The 20,376-nt window shown below is 35.5% G+C and overlaps 1 protein-coding gene across 6 annotated transcripts in view; it reads right to left on the bottom strand.

The window, feature by feature from the left end:
- Positions 1-20,376, bottom strand: part of MKLN1 (muskelin 1) — a 396,930-nt gene that overhangs the window by 126,335 nt on the left and 250,219 nt on the right. For all 6 annotated transcript variants that reach the window (XR_007723900.1, XM_050782495.1, XM_050782494.1 and 3 more), the window contains one exon: positions 10,941-11,010. Coding sequence is in view for 5 of the 6 variants with exons in the window: in XM_050782495.1 (XP_050638452.1) it covers positions 10,941-11,010 (70 nt within the window). In the remaining variant the exon portion in view is untranslated. The remainder of the gene's footprint in view (positions 1-10,940; positions 11,011-20,376) is intronic.

Raw genomic sequence — 20,376 nt, forward strand, 5'->3', positions numbered from 1 at the left:
AACTCTCATCAGCAGCAGCCTACCTCCAGTTTTACTTTTTCATTCACAGCCACTTTAACCTGTATAAATTCCAGCCATATTAACTGTACATATTTTAGTACGTTTCTCCACAAGATACAGACTTAAAGAATATTCATGATAGTTACATACCAGAAAAAAATAACAGTAGCTCCTTAATATAATGGCATCAAAAAATCCTGTCATTGTTCACAAATCCACAATTGTCTAATTTAAAAAAATGGTTTTTCTAGTTTGAAGTTCAAATAAGGCTCATGAATTATGATTGGTTAATACACCTCTTAAGTAACTTTTAATACACTGGTGTCTCTCAACTGCATTTTTCCCCCTTTAAATTTTTTGCTGAAGAAACTGGGTTGTTTGTCCTTAAGACTTTCCCACAGTCTGGATTTTGTTGACTACACCCCCTACCTCAATGTTTATTTTCTGTAAATTAGTAATTTAATCTTCTCTAGTTTTCTTACGTAGGGAACAACAACCAGAAAACCTATTTGTTTAATCCACTGTAACAGAATCTTCTGTTAGTTGAAGCTAAAAGCATTTCTACTGATTCACTGACCCCAGCTGACCAAAGCTTTAACTACTACTTTATAAGGACTGTTTACTATTAAACTGATATTCTCTAGTCATTAACCTTCTTTATCCCTATTAAATTAATAGGTGTAGTAATGTGTCTTTTGGTAATACAAAGTTTCTTTAAGAATACAACTGCATACTGAACAGATGATATAGGTCTGTTCGCACTCTTTATCTTTGCATATTTAAGATAATATAGGTAGATATTCATATCTATCTTTTTTGTTAACTCACACTCCCTTCATCCCCGTATATCCCCCTTCCTCTCACTCTTCAGTCATCCTTTTAAGTCTTAGACATCACCTTTCCCTGACAATTCATTTAGCATAGCCTTGTAACTGTAATAGTAAAAATGGGCCTTTATACAAATTGTTGTACACTATCCATTATCCCATATACTAAACGCCTAAAACCAATGAAAAGCATGTTTGTACATATATAGTAGTATTAACAACCAAATATCGACAGAATTTTTGTTATTAAAAATAAAATAAAAATCTAGAATATCTAAAGTAAAACATAGTGGTCTGACTGAAGAACATTGTGGGTAAAATTTTAAATGTTTGAATCACATTTTAACTTTATTGGTAAGTTTTTCAACTCCATTTTTTCCAACTCTTCCTTTTTCCTTCTCTTTTCTTTTTTTTTTTTTTTTGAGACGGAGTCTCGCTCTGTCGCCCGGGCTGGAGGGCAGTGGCCGGATCTCAGCTCACTGCAAGCTCCGCCTCCCGGGTTTACGCCATTCTCCTGCCTCAGCCTCCCGAATAGCTGGGACTACAGGCGCCCGCCACCTCGCCCGGCTAGTTTTTTGTGTTTTTTGTATTTTTTTTAGTAGAGACGGGGTTTCACCGTGTTAGCCAGGATGGTCTCGATCTCCTGACCTCGTGATCCGCCCGCCTCGGCCTCCCAGAGTGCTGGGATTACAGGCTTGAGCCACCGCGCCCGGCCTCTTTTTTTTTTTTTTTTTTTAAAGACAGTGTCTCACTCTGTTGCCAAGGCTGGAGTGCAGTGGTGAGATAGGGTGTATCAGTTTCCCTGGGTTTCCATAACAAATTGTAACAAATCAATGGCTTAAAACAACAGAAATTTATTTTCTCACGGTTCTGGAGGCTGAAGTCTTAAATTACAGTGTCAGCAGTACCATGCTCCCTTCAAAGGATCACAGAAAGGATCCTTCTTTGCCTCTTCCAGTATCTGGTGGCTCTTGATTTTTTTGGCTTGTGACAGCATAACTCCTATCTCTGCCACCCATCTTCACATATCTTTCTTCCCTGTATCTGTGTCTTTTCTGTGTCTAGTAAGGTCACTTGTCATTGGATTTACAGGCCACTCTAACCAAAGATGCTCTCGCCTCGAGATCCCTACCTTAATTACATTTACTAACACTTTATTCCAAATAAGGTTACATTCTGAGATGTCACATATCTTGGTAGGGGTGGGGGTGGGGGGAGAGACCATTCGATCTACTGCACAGAGCCAGCCAGGCAAAAAAAAAAAAAAAAAAGCAGTGAATGCTTATGAAAATTAGCTCTAGGTACCGCTATTAAAATGTCAGTGTGGTCAGTCACAGCTTAGTAGGCAGGGCAGAAAATGGTATGTGCTGAAAATGAAGAGGCAGGCAGTCACCAGATCATGCAGTTTGTGCAATTACATGGAGTTTGAATTATAAATGCAATGGGATCTACTAAGCACAACAAAAAGCTATGATCTGATTAACATTACACACACATATGCACACAATGTGCATTACAGAGAGTGGATTAAAAGAACTAGCAGACCAGTTAGGATTCTGTCACAATAAACTCAGGAAAGAGGTGAGATGAAGGAGACTTGGACTAGAAGAGTGCGGAGATGGACAAGAGTAGACAGTTTTGACAGACATTTTGGAGAAATAATTGATGGGATCTGGTGACAGATTGCATGCAGGGAAAAAAGAGGAGGCATCAAGGATGATGACATAGTTTCTGACTTGAATAACAGGGTAGCTGGTGATATCACTTACTTTGATGGGAAGAACTGGCAAAGAAACAGGAAGTACAAAAATGAGACTAGAAAAGTCCAGATTTTATATCTATGTATATCTGAGGTTATGTAATAAATCACTCCAGTGTCTTAAAACAACAGTGGTTCATGATTTCTCATGATTCTGTGGGTCTGCTAGACAGCTTTTCCATTGGTAGCTCCTGGATTCATTCATGTAGTTGTATTAAGCTGATGGATTGGCTAGGGGTCTGGGCTTAATTGGAGTGGTGAATGGGAAGGCTGGGGCTAACTGGGATTAGGCTTTCAACCTCAAAGAAGCTAGACGGGCTTTCCTCAAGCACAGTTATCTCTAAGTTTCTATAGGCCTTGCTTAGAAGTTGCAATATCACTTCCTTAGACTTCTCTGTTGGTCAAAGAAAATCACAAGACCAACCAAGACTCATGAGGTAGAAGAGCCTGCACCTTCTGCTGGAAGGAGCTGTAATTTGTGGCCATATTAAGAAATTTGGACTCTGCTCTAGGACAAATAGAGAAACATAAAAAGGTTTTAAGGTGTGGAATAATAGCAACAAAATTTGATACCCATTCAGGATTAGAAATTCTCAGAAAACTTCAAACAGGAGGAAATTTTCTCAAACTAACTCAGGGCATATATAAAATATCCATAGCTGGCGGGGTGCAGTGGCTCATGCCTGTAATCCCAGCACTTTGGGAGGCCAAGGCAAGCAGATCACGAGGTCAGGAGATTGACACCATCCTGGCTAACACAGTGAAACCCCATCTCTACTAAAAATATAAAAAAATTAGCCAGGTGTGGTGGCAGGCGCCTGCAGTTCCAGCTACTCAGGAGGCTGAGACAGGAGAATGGCATGAACCCGGGGGGGCGAAGCGTGCAGTGAGCTGAGATCGTACCACTGCACTCCAGCCTGGGAGACAGAGTGAGACTCAGTCTCAAAAATAAAATATAAAATAAAATAAAATAAAATATCCATAGCAAAGCATCATGCTTAATGATGATTCCCTCTAATATTGGAACAGAAGGAAGGCTGGGGCAGTGAGTGGTGAGAACAGGAAGGGGAAACAATGGATGCAAAGAAAATATTTGCAAATCATATATAAATCTGATAAAGAACTTAAATACAAAACATACAGAGAACTCTCGAAACTTAACAAGAAAACAAATTTCAAAATGACAAACCTTTCGAACAGACACTTCACCAGAAAAGAGTCAAGAAAGCAACAAGCACACAAAAAATGGTAACATCATTAATCATTTTAAAAATGCAAATTAAAACCACAAAGACTTGTGTATTAATTTTTTTTTTTTTGGAGACAGAGTCTCGCCTTGTCTGTCGCCCCGATTAGAGTACAGTGGCAAGATCTTGGCTCACTGCAACCCCTGCCTCCCAAGTTCAAGTGATTCTTGTGCCTCAGCCCCCCAAGTAGCTAAGATTACAGGCATGAGCTACCACGCCTGGCTAATTTTTTGCATTTTTAGTGGATATGGGGTTTTGCCATGTTGGCCAGACTGGTCTCGAACTCCTGGCCTCAAGTGATCTGCCTGCCTCGACCTCCCAAAGTGCTGGGATTACAGGCATGAGCCACCATATCCAGCCACTTCTATATTAATATTTAGCACATCTTTGTAATAGCCAAAAGTTGGAAAACGATTCAATGTTCATCAACAAGTATATGGATAAACAAACTGTGAGATATTCATACAATAGAAATCAAATAGGTAACAAGATCCTGCCATCATTACCTGAATAATGACACTTGCACTTGCCAGTATGTTTGTGAGTACACACAGACGTATGCATGTACATGTTTAAATTTGTATTTGATGCAATGAACCCATATAAAGATATGAATGAGCACAAACCTGATTGTTAGCATTGGTTATCAGAGAAGAGGAGATGAGAGGACAAAAAAAGAAAACAATTATTTTGTTAATCCTATTTAAAAAACCAACAAGTATGGTATTCCACTTATGTAACATATGTGTCTGTGTGAGTATATGCATAGAGTTAAACTGAACTATCTTCAAAATGACAGCAGTGGTGGTGGTGGTGGTGGTGGTGAGGTCAGGATGATGGAATTCAGGTGATTTCTAATTTCTTTTAAAGTTCTTATGCTTTTATCTCCTTTTTGATTCTCACTTTTAGTATTTGTAATTTGTATAAACAAAAACGTTAAAGTCATTTTCACAGTGATACGGGCAATATTTTGAGACCTTAATGAGAAAACATTGCTGTTAATTCTAGATCATCTGTGCTGGTAGAGTAAATGTAGCATGAAGGAAAATCCCATAAATGCTTTAAAGATACAACGTCACCCTTCTCTGTCATCAAATATGTGGTTACAATACTGATACTGTCACGGAAAACATGTCTTTCAAGATGACTGGTGAAAACTCTCTAAGGTTGGTTAAAATGTATAGGCAGTTGCAAATGTCTTTTTTTTTTTTTTTTGAGACATCTCACTCTGAAGGGGAGTGCAGTGGCGCGATCATAACTGCTTTTCACTGCAGCCTCCCGAGTAGCTGGGATAAGGCTTCCCACAACCGCGCCCGGCTAGTTTTTTGTATTTTTAGTAGAGATGATTTCATGGTCTCGATCTCCTGACCTTGTGATCCGCCCGGGCCTCCCAAAGTGCTGGGATACAGGCGTGAGCCACCGCGCCCGGCCCTGCAAATGTTAATTGATAAACATCATAATGATATCCAATTATAAGCTTCTCCTTAGTTTATTTAAAAAATACATGTGTTAGATAAACATCATTATGATATAAGTTATAGTATTGTTGGCTGTGAATTCAATGTTAATGAATAAAAAATACCTATATTAAAGTTTCTTTAAACAGAAACATACATAAGACAAGATTATATATTGATTAGCTGATGGAAATATTGTAACTGAAGACTCACAGGAACCTAACCCTGTATTTTCCTAGGAGCAATGGTTCAGTACTTGTTAAATCACTGTTCATGACTACTTTATAGGACATAACTACTGTGAATAACCAGAATCAATTGTATATGAAACCAAAATACTTGCCATAGTTTAAGGGCAGCAAAGTAGCTACTACGTTTATCCTAATCCTTGCAATTACCGTATGATTATGGGAAGAATTAAAAACCATATCAACATTCAGTGAAATAAGGTTTCTCCTTATTCAAAACTAAATAAAACTAATTTATATAGCATGATTATCCTCTTAAGTGATTTGAAACAAGCAGGTCACGTAATAGCTTATTATTAGAATACACTAAAATGTAACTTTTTACATCTGCAATATTATATTACAGGTGACAATTATTTTCTTAGCAATACCTGCCTATTATAATAATACTGCTACTTTACATAAAGTATACTAAATTGCAGAAAATGCTCTTGCATACATTCTTATTTTATTCTCATAAATGCAATCTGCATTTTGGGTATTGTCTTTTTCATTTCTATTTTGGTCCTTTTTAATACAGTTTTCGGTTCTTTGCCAAAATTTTCAATATTAATTTTCATCTCCTTTTTTCCTTTCACATAGCAAGGGGACTTATTTTAAGACTTATATCTAAAACTCCTATTATCTGTAAATCCTTCTTTTTGATAGACACCAAATATGAAAAACTAAAAGTAACTAGATGCCTAGGGTATCAGCTTCCTAAAAAAGTGTATCTTCTACTGTAGGTCTATTGCTAGGGATACTATCAATTCTTGATTATTTTAATCCAGTTTCAAGTACTGGGATGATACGAAACTGGGCTTCACCCCCTGTGAGGGCCCGACTATTTCTGGTTCACGCTTTCTCTTCAGACATAGCTTCAGGGACTTAACCCAGAGCAAGAGGAGTCTACCACCCTACCACACCCCAGGTTCTAGCTTCTAACCTGTATCTCCCTGGCCCCAAGTGTTTGCCAAAGCTGCTATTTCGACTTCTTAATCTCTTAGAACTTGTTTAGGATACTCAGCAGAAAAGTGGCCCCAAGCAGTTCTTTTTGGATTCCCATAGTCTTCTAAATCTTGTCCCCATCACTTTTGAAAAAAAATATTGTGGGCACACGGTAGGTGTACATATTTACGGGGTACATGAGATGTTTTGATATAGGGATGTAATGTGAAATAAGCCATCATGGAGAATGCGGTTACCCCTAACCTCAAACGTTTATCCTTTGAGTTACAAACAATCCAATTACACTCCTTACGTTATTTAAAATATATATAGTTATTATCGACTACAGTCAGCCTGTTGTGCTGTCAAATAGTAGGTCTTATTCATTTCCATCACTCTTTACTACCTTATTTTCAATATACTACCTTCAAAAATATTTTTTAAAATTTCACTTCTATTTCATCTTTTCTATCTGTGCTTAGTGGAAAGTCTTGTCAAAACTGACTTTTTTAAATTATATTTTTCATTTATAGAAGTTTTATTTGGTTCTTTTTCAAATCTGCCACATCACTTTTTAGTGTCCAATTTCTTTTATTTCTTTAAATACAAGTAGTTAACTTAATTCCAGTATCTTTCAGTAGTTTTAATTCTAATATCTAAAATTCTGGAAGGGGGTTCTGCTATTTGTTCTGCTAGTTCTTAAAGTATCTTATTTTCTGCTATACTTAGTTATCTTTGAGTGTGTACTGCTCAATTTCCTTTAATAATGATTTGTGGATAATACCTGAGGCCTAGAAATAAAGGTAACTATTTTCAGAGAAGATCTGCATTTGCTTCTGCTGAGAACCTTAAACGTACCATTCATCCTCAATCGCTTTAAACTCAAATCATACCACAAGGTTTAATGGATAGTCAAGTATTGAGAATCCAACTACCAAATGTGAACAAAAACCAATACACAGCTATAACCTCTCAGAGATGAGTTTTCTTCCTCATTTTCCCTTCCTCTACTGAGTGTCAATGCAATTCTTTCCACAGTCCCCAGAAGGTGGGGATTTATTCTGTTTAATTCTTATCCTGAGAATGAATTGCTTTAAGGTTCCAGCTTCCAAAAAAAAAAAAAGCCCCAGTTTTCATTTGTGCACGTGCACATATGTGTGTGTATGTGCACGTGCGTGTATTTTTTTTTTTTTTTTTTGAGACAGGGTCTCACTCTGTCACCCAGGCTGGAGTGCAGTGGCATGATCTCGACTACCTGCAGCCTTGACCTCCTGGGCTCAAGCAATCCTCCCAACTCAGCCTCCTGAGTATCTGGAACTACAGGCACATGCCACCATGCCTGACTAATTTTTGTATTTTTTGTAGAGACAGGGTTTCACCAGGTTGCCCAGACTGATCTCAAACTCCTGAGCACAAGTGATCCACCCGTCTTGGCCTCCCAAAGTGCTAGGATTATAGGCATGAGCCACCACGTCCAGCCGTGGATATATCTGTTTTTTATTCAGTGCATTTGGGAACCTTCAGATCAAGAGTGGGAAAGAAATATTATAGCTTACAACCACTAGAAATGCAAGACTCTGCTACATATCGATACATGGAAACTATGGTTCACGCTTGTAAGCCCAGCACTTTGGGTAGCCAAGGTGGGCAGATCACCTGAGGTCAGGAATTCGAGGCCAGCCTGGCCAACATGGCGAAACCCAATATCTATTAAAAATACAAAAATTAGCTGGGCGTGGTGGTGCACGCCTATAATCCCAGCCACTCGGGAAGCTGAGGCAGCAGAATCACTTGAGCCTAGGAGGTGGAGGCTGCAGTGAGCCAAGATTATGCCACTGCACTCCAGCCTGGGTGACAAGAGCAAAACTCAATCTCAAAAGTAAAATAAAATAAAATAAAATAAAACTATACCCATTCCATCCAACATGGCAGTTTCTTATAAGACTAAGTAAACATTGAAATTGCTTTCAATTTTATTTTTTCTTTTCTGGTAAAAATGTTGTCCCTTGAGATTGGCCATGGAAAACCCCAGTTATATTTCAGTAATAACTACAATGAAGAAAACTAGATTGCATGGTATTTATTTTCATGACAAATTAGTCCTCCTTCATTACAAAAACTTCAGATAACTTCTACTATAGGACTTATCACATTGAAATATTTCAGGGTATCTGATGCAATACCCGTGGTTCATCAAGAGGAGACAATATTGAATTCCCTACAGTATTCAAATACCTGAAGTTTGGCACTTCATAGATGCTTACTAAATAATTTTTTAATGAATGAATAAGCAAACAAAAAAGTTAAGAAAAGCATTAAATTCTACTACCTTCAAAATATAGTCCAATAACAAATAAAGACAATTTCATAATAATAAGATTATCATAGTTTCAGTTATGATCACTGAATTTTCTTTTTTGCAGAAAAAAGATCATTAACAAGAAATAAAAATAACTAAATGAAAAACACTAACGTACCACAACTCAAGCACTAAAATTATTAATAAGTAAAATGAAAAAGTGAATCAAGAAAAGCATGATTAAAAACACAGTGTAAGTCCATTAACGTATGCAAAGAGATTTTAATGTAAATAGGAAAAAGCAAATTATAACCACAATGAGTTAAAATGAAAAATCCACCAGACTGGCAAAATATAAAAACCACCCATAGAAGTGATGAGGAGAACGTGATCCAACAGCAACTTCCATACACACCCAGCAAGAGGATAAATTCTACAACTACTTTGTAAAACAGTTTTCTACTACCTGATAAAGTTCAATACACATATACCCACCCTATGACTCAAGAATTCTACTCCAAGGTATATATACCTTAAAGAAACTCTTACACATGTGTACCAGGAGACAACATATAAGAACATTCACAGCAGAACTGTAAAAAGCCTAAATGCTTATCAACAGCAAAATGGATAAATACATTTTGGCATATTTATACACAGGAATACTATATGGTAGTGAAAATGAACAAATTGCAATTATATATAACAATATTAATAAAAATCATGTTAAAAAACAGCAAGTCACAGAAAATTTATAAACAACTAAATTAATTTATATTTTACTTTTACAAAGTCAAAGCCAAAAAAACTAAATCATAAAATATTTATATGCTCTATCTATGGAATATTATTTTAAAATGCTTAATAAAACATCAATTATAGTTACAGGGGAGGGGTTAGAGGAAAGAGATAAGAGGGGGCTCATAGGAGGCTTCGAAAGATAGCAATCACTTTCCATTTCTAAACATGGCTGATGAATAAACAAGTTATTTGTTTTATTCTTTACATTACATATAAAAATTATAAATATATATATATATACACTTTTTTTTTTTTTTTGAGACAGAGTCTCACTCTGTCGCCAGGCTAGAGTGCAGTTGTGCAATTTTGGCTCACTGCAACCTCCGCCTCCTGGGTTCAAACGATTCTGTTGCCTCATCCTCCTGAGTAGCTAGGACTATAGGCATGCACCACCACACCCAGCTAATTTTTGTATTTTTAGTAGAGACAAGGTTTTACCATGTTGGTCAGGATGGTCTCAACTTCTTGACCTTGTGATCTGCCCGCCTCGGCCTCCCAAAGTGCTGGGATTACACGCATAAGCCACCGCGCCTGGCCACTTTTTTTTTTTTTAAGCATAGATCAAAGGTTTCTATGTTGCCCAGGCTGGCCTCGAACGCCTAGAACGCCTAGCCTCACCTCCTTATACACCAGGACAACAGGCCTGAGCCACTGTGGCTCCCAAAAATTATAAATAAATATTCTTTAGACATGTATTTTGCAATAAAACATGTAAACACCAGGGGATCCAAATACGTAGGCAAAGAGAAAAAAAAATACACATATATATATATCTCCATGAATTACACTACAATTAAAAAATAAAGTAAGTATTATTTACCCATTTGCTTTACCTAGCAGAGCATTAATTTCTTCAAGGATATGGACATATGTGTGCCTAGTACATTATAAATACTAATGCTGAAAGCATATAACTGAAAGAATGATTTTAAATTCAGTCAACCATAGACACTACTTGCCAGGGAAAAGAAATTTAGCACATGGTCCTGATGTCATTTAAAATATTATTTTAATATGAAATATAATATTTTAATAAAATAACAAACTATTTAAGTTTATTTTCCCCATAAGATAGTCATGAGTCAAAGTTCAATTTACTAACATTTCCTTAAACATTTACACAATAACTTGAGTGTAACTGTTCCGGTAGACAGAAGTAAAAGTTCATGTTTCATCAAATCTCACACTGCATTTGCCTATGAGATAAAAATTCTTCCAAAATTTAATAAACAAGCAAAAATAGAGAAAATAAAAATTTACCTCACAATCTCAAAAAGAGAATAAACTATTAGGAGATTCCAGATAACTAGTATCAATTGAGTGTTTATTTAAATGTTCACTTCTAAACAGCATTAAGGGATACATGTAATCTTACCTGGGGAGGATAATTGCTCTCTGAAGACCATCTTGAAGATTGGTCATTTGGTTTGTCCACTAAAATGTTCCTGGAATAAAGAAAAGTATTAACAAATTAAAAGAACATGAATAGGCAAAAACAGGAATAATCTACCAGATGCTGAAATTATCACAAAGTTATATAATGTTTGGAACTTGAATAAGAATAGAAAACAAAACAGAGTAAGAAAAGCACAGAAAACTTCTAGTAGATATAAGATTTTAAAATATAACAAAGGTGGTATGTTCAACAACAGAGAAAAATCAAGACTTTTCATAAGCCACTTTTGTTTAAAATAAAAAGTTCTATTAACACTTTAAGTGCCAAAATGAACCTTAGATATAAATATTTAAGAATTTAAGGAAAAAATAGCTGGGTGCAGTGGCACACGTCTGTAACCTCAGCTACTTGGAGGAAGACTTGAGGCCTGGAGTTCAAGGCCACAGTGTGCTATGATGGATCATGTCTGTGAATAGCAATTCCAGCCTGGGCAACATAGCAAGACTCTGTCTTTAAAACAAAAAAAGACTTCAAGGTAAAAATAAAGCAATAAAATACCTAAAAATAAATAAAATACCATATACACATATTATATGTAGCATGCATTATATAATATTGCATGTAATCATATTGTTACATTATATATTCATTACATATATCATACATGCATCTTTTTTTAATACATATATAAAGTACATCATTGGAATAAGACACACTTTTAAGCATACCATCAAAAGCAGAGCTGTGAGTTGAAAAGGAACTGATATAAGTAACTTTAGAAGATGGTGATTGCACTGGAAACTGTAAGGCTAAAGGCAAGCAGAGCTATACATAAACACTGCTTGATTTGGTAAAGTTGTTTTTCACAAGGAATATGGGTTAATTCCTATGTTACATACATACTGGGGTTGAACAAATAAGTAAATGGCTGGTAGATGTGGGAACCAGGTTTCTCACTTTTGGAGGGGGACGTTACAGTTAAGCAAGGGGAGGGAGAGCAGAAGGAACCCTGTGGTACTGGATTAGAATCAGAGACATCAGTGCAAACTTGTGTTTACCGTAATATATAATATAAATAAATAATTATGGGGTGTGTGTGCACAAACAGTATTTTCTAACTGTCCACTGAGGGGGACTAGAAGCAGTGACACACCAGTACCCGAAAGCACACCCAGCACCCTGATATTTGTTTCTACATACCATCCTCCAATAAAAGAAAACAAGAGTAGCTGGAGAAATGGCTGATTCTAGAGCTGGGTAAGAGAATACAGAAGACAAACCTGGAGTATCTTATACAAGAAAAAAAGAAGTGTTTTTTTTTTTTTTTTTTTTTTAGAGGCAGAGGAAGGGGGCGGTATGGATCATGTCAAAGGGTCACAGAGAATGACAGGCCAATGCTAAAAAAAATTAAGTGGTAAAATATACACGAGTCCATATTGATATAACCCCAGTCTAACCAGCAGGAAAACAACAGAGGAAGGTTCAATGAAACAAATGAATATTCCTCCAAACTCAATATAATAAAAAACAAGGCAAGACTGAGAAACTCACAGACTAGAGGACAATAATGAACATGACAACTAAATGTAATGCGGGATCTTGGATCAGAGAAAGAATAATTTGTGGGAAAACTAATGAAATCCAAATAAAATGTGGCATTTAGTTAATAGTAGTGTACCCTTGACATCTTAGTTGTGACAAATGTATCATGGTAATGCAGGACATCAGCAACAAGGGAAACTAAGTAAAGAACATATATAGTAACTCTGTGCCATCTTTGCAACTTTTCCATAAATCTAAAATTATTCTCCAATAAAAATTCTATTTTTTAAAAGTTAGATCTATACTGGCACAGAGAGAGGGTGCTTAATAATTACAGATTTATTTATACCATCACAAATAAGAGACTTATTATCAAAAATAGATGAATGAATTTTTTTAAAAAGCACAGTGTTTGGAAAACAACTGCCTTTAACACATGTTCCACAAAGGCAAAACACAAATACATAAAACAACTAAAAATCAAATTAACAGGCAAACAGCCAAATAGAAAAAATAAAGGCAACATAAAATACATTGCGCTAACTAAAATTTGAATATTTAAAGAGCACTTAAATATAAATACCCCCATATGAAAATGGTCAAAAAAAATCCAAAATCAATAATCAAAAATTGGAGATTAAGACAAACATATATATTGCCCCTATAAAATTAGTCCCACACCCTCAAAAATAACTACATTTTACAATTATAACAGCAGTTGTTGGCCAGAGCTGGTAAAATGTTACTCATATTTTGCTGATAGGAATGCAAATTAATGTAACTTTTCAGGAGAAAAATCTAATCGATAGCAAAAACATTTCAAATATGTACATCCTCTAAATAAAAATGATGACAACCATGACAATGACTGTGTTTGAGTCCCAGACAATATTTTCTATGTATAAACCATTATCTTTGAAGTATACAAATTAAGAAATTGAAACATAGTGCAGGAAAAAGGTAAGAGAAAGAAAAGAAAAACGAAAAGAAAAGAAAAGAAAGGAGGGAGGGAAGGCAGGAAAGAAAGAAAAAGAAAAAGATAAATTGCCTAAATGTATGCACCTAAGTAGGGATTTGAACCCAAGGCAGTCAGACTACAAAGTCCATGCTCTTAATCACCCTATTAAGCCTCAGAATTCTTCCACTTCTTAGAACTTTATCCAAAGGAAAAAAAAAAAAAAACCTAGGGGATATAACTCATCCATATTCATCAAAGCACACTTTAGGAGAGCAAGCTGTAAATAAACTAACAATGTAGGATTAATTAAATTATAACATGTCTATACAGAATACCATGTAAATTATTATGTATTCTACAGCTTGACTTTAATGTCATAGGAAAATGTTCAATATATAGTAAGTGAAGGGGAAAAGTAGTTAACTGTGTATGTAAAGAATCAAGTGTTGCAAAATGATAACATTCATACACAGGGAGAAAAGGCAAAGAACATATACTAAGTTATTAATATAATTCTCAAAGGGAGATTACAAGTGATTTTTTTTCTTTGTGCTTGTGTTTTTTTTCAAATTTTCTAAAATTAACACAAATTCCTTTCCTATCAGAAAAAAAGCTTTTTCTCAAAAACGAATTAGGAACACAGAAGACTGAAGATATGAACTGAGTCTGAAAAGACTACAGTACAATTAGAAGCTAAAGAACGAGAATGATTTTTAAAAATCACATGGATATACATGTTATAAAGCATGAAGGAAAATCTAATACATTATAACTATGATAAATTGGAACCACAGAAATCATGAAGTATAATAAATTTGGGGAGGGGAATGTTAGATGTCACTGAAGTGAGGTAGTTCCTTCATCTTTCACAGTTCCTAGGAAAGAATAATGTTTCTGAAGTTGATAAAAAGAAAAAAAAGTAATGCTATTTAAAGTGTAAAATTAAACAAAGATAGAAATAAAAGCATACCACACACCTTCTAAATTATTTGAGACAGAAAATCGAGAAGGCATCAGGGAGAGACCCTGTCTCTAAAAAAGAAATTCAATGATGACATAATTTGTCAGTTGTAATGAATCAAATAAAGCAAAAACCACAGTAAATATGAGAAGAAATTGATTCTAAAAATAGGAGATTAACAGCTCTCAGCATCTGGAAAATTAACTATATATATATGTTATATATGTCAAGTATAATGTAAAGTATTGGTAAGATAGTGGTAAAGAATAATGTTACTATGAGGAAAAGTAAAGGAGAAACAGGCCTCAATAACATAAGGAAGCTAGCCATGTCATAATCTGAAAAATGAGCAGATGGACCACTAAATGCAAAATCAAGGGGGCCAAACAGTTACAATATGTTTTGGTCTTGTGAATTTTGACATGCCTATTAGATAGCCCACTGGAGATATGGCAGTTGGCTATCTGGGGCTGAAATTCAAGGAAAATACCAGTGCTGAATAAAATATACTCTTCAGAGATGTCAATGTATCAATGCTATTTAAAGCCACAACATTCAGTGAGATGACTTAGGGAATGAAACAGAGCTCAGAAGAAAAGCTTAAGGATTGATTATGCTCTGGGGGTCCATCATTTAGGAGGTCCAGAAGAAAAGAATCAAGCATAAGAAACTGAAGAAAGCCAAAGATGAAGAAAATGAAAACCTAGAAAATGTAAATACTAAGTGAAGAAAGTATTTTAAGTAGAAAGAAAAGAAATTTTTTGCAAAATGCTGCTGAGAAGACAAGGACTGGGTGACACATCTTCACAGGCCTAAATGTTGCCATACACACGGTACTTAATAAATATCTGATAATGAAATGAACAAATAACACAAAAAAGAAAAAAAATTAAAGGATACAGTACATTAATCCCACTGATTACCTGTAACTTAAAGCTCATACTAAATTGAAATGAAAATTAAAAAGAAATAAAATACAGACCAGAAATGGAGTGAGGTTAGCCTAGAGGGTTTGGAAGGACAGAAGCTTGAAAATACTCCTGCTGATCTCCAGTCCCAGCACTAAGCCAACTAAGTATCTCTCCTGAGCCCAACAGGTTACAGAGGACAGGCTCAGATCTTTAAGAATCTTGACAAAAGGTTGGCCCTAGGAGAAGAACCATGAATTCCTTGAATACTTCTCTCCCTAAGAGTCAGGCATCAACTGCATAAGTATTGCTGTGACAATCTGCTATCTCTACCCCACTAAGAGCTTCAAGAGAAGTAATCTGCCCTAAAGGTGAGAAGAACTTGCCGTGTCAGTTGAAGCCATCTAACTGCCGAGGGGTGTCTCCTGGTGACCCACAGAAATCTAACACAGGAAGTGGTATACCAAAAGCCACAAGACAAGCATTGCTGGACTGCCAACTATTTGAGGTATGCGAAATTTTACCCAAGGAGTACAGAATGCAAAAAGTTTGTAGGGAAAAATAAATATACAAAAAGGGCTAAGAAAACTTATTTAAAAAAAAAGAATAGTGACAGGAAATCATCTTGTCACTTTTAAAACACTTTTTAAAAGTAAGAATTAAAGATTTTAATTTAAAAAAGATTCCTTTAAAAAACCATTTTAAATCCTCTATAATTAAAAACAGAAAGGACTGGAATAGGAAAAAAAATAATAGCTCAGAGAAACACAAACCCAGATACGAAGCCCAGTGTAGATGGAAACTTAATATCAGATTAAGGTGATATTTTAATTCAGTAGGAATTGATAATTCATTTATTAAATGATGCACAACTGAATATCCATCAGAAGAAAGTTAACTCCTGTCTAATATCATATAAAAGTAATCTCATGGCTGGGCGCCGTGGCTCACGCCTGTAATCCCAACACTTTAGGACACCGAGGCAGGCAGATCACCTGAGGTCAGGAGTTTGAGACCAGCCTGGCTAACATGGTGAAACCCCATTTCTACTAAAAATACAAAAAATTAGCCAGGCATCGTGGCACGCGCCTGTAATCCCAGCTACTCAGGAGACTGAGGCAGGAGAATCGCTTGAACCCGGGAGACAGAGGTTGCAGTGAGCCAAGATCGCACCATTGCACTCTAGTTTGGGCAATAAGAGCGACCCTCTGTCTCAACAACAACAAAAAGTAATCTCAAAGATTTAAACATACACATATACATACAAACCCTAGGGGAAAAATGTAAGGGCCAATACGTACAACCTAACATGTTAGAGAGATCTTTTTGCCAAGAAACACATAATCTATAAAACAAAAAGTAACCATTTGATTATATTAAAACTTTCAAATTTTGCGTTACGAAAAGTGCCATGAAGAAAAACAGGAGACAAGCAATAGTTTGGACAAAAATCTCTGCAACTCATATGACTGACAAAGATTCCATATCTAGAGTATGCAAAATGTTGTTACACTTCATAAGATGAACAATAGAATTGAAAATGAGCAGAATGCAAGTCACTGAAGAGTCATTCAAACAGCCAATAAACTACGACCAAAAATATTTCTCAAAATCCCTGTATATTGTCTGTGTCATGGAAAAAGAAATTAAAATAGTAAGATATCCCTTTTTACCCATCAAATTGATGAAATTAATCCCTAATTATCAGAAAATTGGGGAGAAAAGATGAACATGTACATTATCCTAGCCTTTATGGAAAGTTTAAATATTAAAATTTATTAAAATCTAAAATGTACATATTCTTTCAACTAGAACTCTCATTTCAAAATCTATCCCACAGAAGTAAAATCACCAGTATGTAAAGACATATGATAGAAATGTTTGACGCCACATTTTCTGAGGTAGCAGGGAAATTATCAAACAAATTATAGAACATACATCATGGAACTTTATACTACCATTATAAAAAACTTGAAGGGATTTCTACTATGCAGGACACAAAGAAGCATGTAAGATTCTATTCTTGTTTTAAAAACCTGTTATATACAGGGGTGTGTGTGTGTGCGCGCATGTGTGTGCATGTGTGTGTGATTATACAAACAAGCAGGTATATGATCCAATGTACATCAAATTATATAAAGTACAAATAGTAGCCCAAAATGAGGCATAAATACCATTAAGAGATCTTACTTATTTTCTTATATTTGTCATATTATTCATATATAATATAATAGCATATATTATTTATAAAAACAGTAAAAATAGTTATTGTTGAAAATAATAGTTGACATGACAGCAAACTTCCTGCATTTATAGCAAACTGACTTGCAAACTGATATGGTTTGGCTCTGTGTCCCCACCCAAATCTCATGTTAAATTTTAATTCCAAATGTTGGGGGAGGTACCTGGTAAGAGGTGATTGGATCATGGGGGTTGAATTTCCTCCATGTTGTTCTTGTCAAAGTGAGTGACTTCTCACAAGATCCAATGGTTTAAAGGTGTGTGGCACGTCCCCCCTCACTCTCTCTCTCCTGCTGCCATGAGAAGAAGGTGTTTGCTTCCCCTTTGCCTTCTGCCATGATTGTTTCCTAAGGCCTCCCAGTCATGCTTCCTATCAAGCCTACAGAACTGTGAGTCAAGTAAACCTCTTTTCTTCACAAATCACCCAGCCTCATGTAGTTCTTTATAACAGCATGAGAACGTACTAACACACCATCAGAAAATCAAATCAGGCTCTACTTTTCCATCATTTTAAAGACATAGAAAAAGACAGCAAAGAAACTAATAAAAGCTCATTGTCTCTTAAAATTTTTAAATAATGGATCTTATTTCAAAACATAAAGTAAGATCTAGACTGTTTTTAATTCTTCCTCCTACGATGTTGCTCCCCTCAACCCATTTCCACTCTCCTGCAAGGCAAATGAGAAACCAGTTTAGGGTAATGACTATTAACATCAGTCCCTCAGCAGTGGTAATAGAGCCTATTGCCATAGTAGTATTCTATAAAACATGTTCATTATTATCCTCCCTTGAATTACTTTCCAAAGACTTATACAATCTACCATCACTAATGATATATATAGCCTTTCCTCCTTCTAATTTTCAGGACTAAGTGAGAGGCGTTAACCTCTTATACTACATATGTCAATCATGGTATCAATTCAACATCCCTTGTTTTTAAAAACGGAATACCCCATCCACAGCCTCTACTGAAGGAGCAATCATAGGCAATATGCTTTGTACATTTGATTTTTACTTATGACTATTTTAATGACTGCTAATCTTGGCTATCTCCTATGACAGGAGATGGGATGGGCCAGTATGGAAATAAAATTCTAAGACGAAAAATATATAAGTAAACAGAACGAATGAAACAGAGAACAGAGATACCAAATAAAAGAGAAATAAGGCAGTCAGTAGCATAATAAAAATGAAGCAGATGTAGAACAGAAGGAGGGGTATCTTGAGAGACCATGCACTAGAGGGAATAATAAAGAATAGAAACTGATAGCTTTTTAGTTCCACTTGCCAGGAGTCACTGCTCTGGCAACCAAAGCGACTGTGACCACAACACTCTTCTAGATACCCATGACTTTCATTTATACTAACATCTAGAAAAATAGAAAATAAGTTTTATAAGACACAATTCGGTATCAACTATATGAGTCAAATAATAAAGATTTGCCAACTAGAGTTAAAAGTATCTGTCATTTAAAAACATTTAAAATGCAAATAATAAGTGAGAACTGGTCAAGAAGAATTGAAAAAAAGAGTTGGGTTGAAGACTAAAATGGCTACCTATTTCCATCAGGTTAGTTTAATATTAAAATGTACATTTTCATTCCTACCAATGCTGGATGAAAACTGAAAGCAATAAAAATGAATAACATTTTAAGTTTCTCATACACAAAGACTACAAAAGCAAGACTATGAGTAATTAAATTCTTCTATTAGAACTTTAAAAATTTATAATGAAACACAAATGGGTAATTGAAAAATGGGATACAGTTTTAATTTTTCCCAAGTTATATGTCTCTATTTTTGCATATTTTAAAATCTACTATATCTGTATATACTACCAATTAAATGTCAGGAACAAACGATTACAATTCATCATGAGAAGATAATTTATTCGGCATTTTAGGTTTCAATTCAAGTCAGTAAATTAAAAACCTTTCCTGATTACATATGCTTAAACCATAAGCTTGCTTAGCAATACCTTTCAAATTAACACTCTTGTTTTGTTTTGAGACGGAGTTTCACTCTGTCACCCAGGCTGGACAGTGGTACGATCTTGGCTCACTGCAACATCCACCTCCCAGATTCAAGCAATTCTCCTGCCTCAGCCTCCAGAGTAGCTGGGATTACAGGCGCCTGCCACCATGCCTGGCTAATTTTTGTATTTTTAGTAGAGACGGGGGTTTCACCATGTTGGCCAGGCTGGTCTCGAACTCCTGACCTCAAGTGATCCTGCCGCCTCGGCCTCCCAAAGTGCTGGGATTATAGGCATGAGCCACTACACCCAGCCCCAAATTACTACTCTTAAGAATACTTAAATATAACAGCAGAAATTGGGCAAAAAATTGAGAATTTAACATTTTTTCTGATAATGGCTGCTCAGGATGCTTATCAGTAAGACCAGCCAACTTTAAATGGGAAGTTTTAGATACTTTAAAGCCACCCCTAATTTTTATATGAAGAAAAGTCAGTCAAGCAGCATTTTAGGAAGTATAAAAGGATGTTTTTCCTTTGGTAGTTTAAAAACATCCTTTTAACGCCTGTGCCTTTTTGTTGAATTATATGATAAAATGGATCTGAAAAAAAATCAACTTCAACTAGAAATCTTAAGATTTTGGATCTTGGTCACTAATTGGTTAGATAATCCATTACATAATCTCTCAGGACTTGAATTATTTTATCTGCAGTATAAAGGGAAAGGTTTAATTCTTTAGTCTCAAATTTCTTTCAGCTGTCATCAGGGCAATTGAATTGCACAACTCTAGGAAATACTACTCATGAAGGCCAAGTTAACATTCTACATTTCTA

The sequence above is a fragment of the Macaca thibetana genome, chromosome 3 (assembly GCF_024542745.1).
Source record: "Macaca thibetana thibetana isolate TM-01 chromosome 3, ASM2454274v1, whole genome shotgun sequence".
Classification (NCBI taxonomy): domain Eukaryota; kingdom Metazoa; phylum Chordata; class Mammalia; order Primates; family Cercopithecidae; genus Macaca; species Macaca thibetana.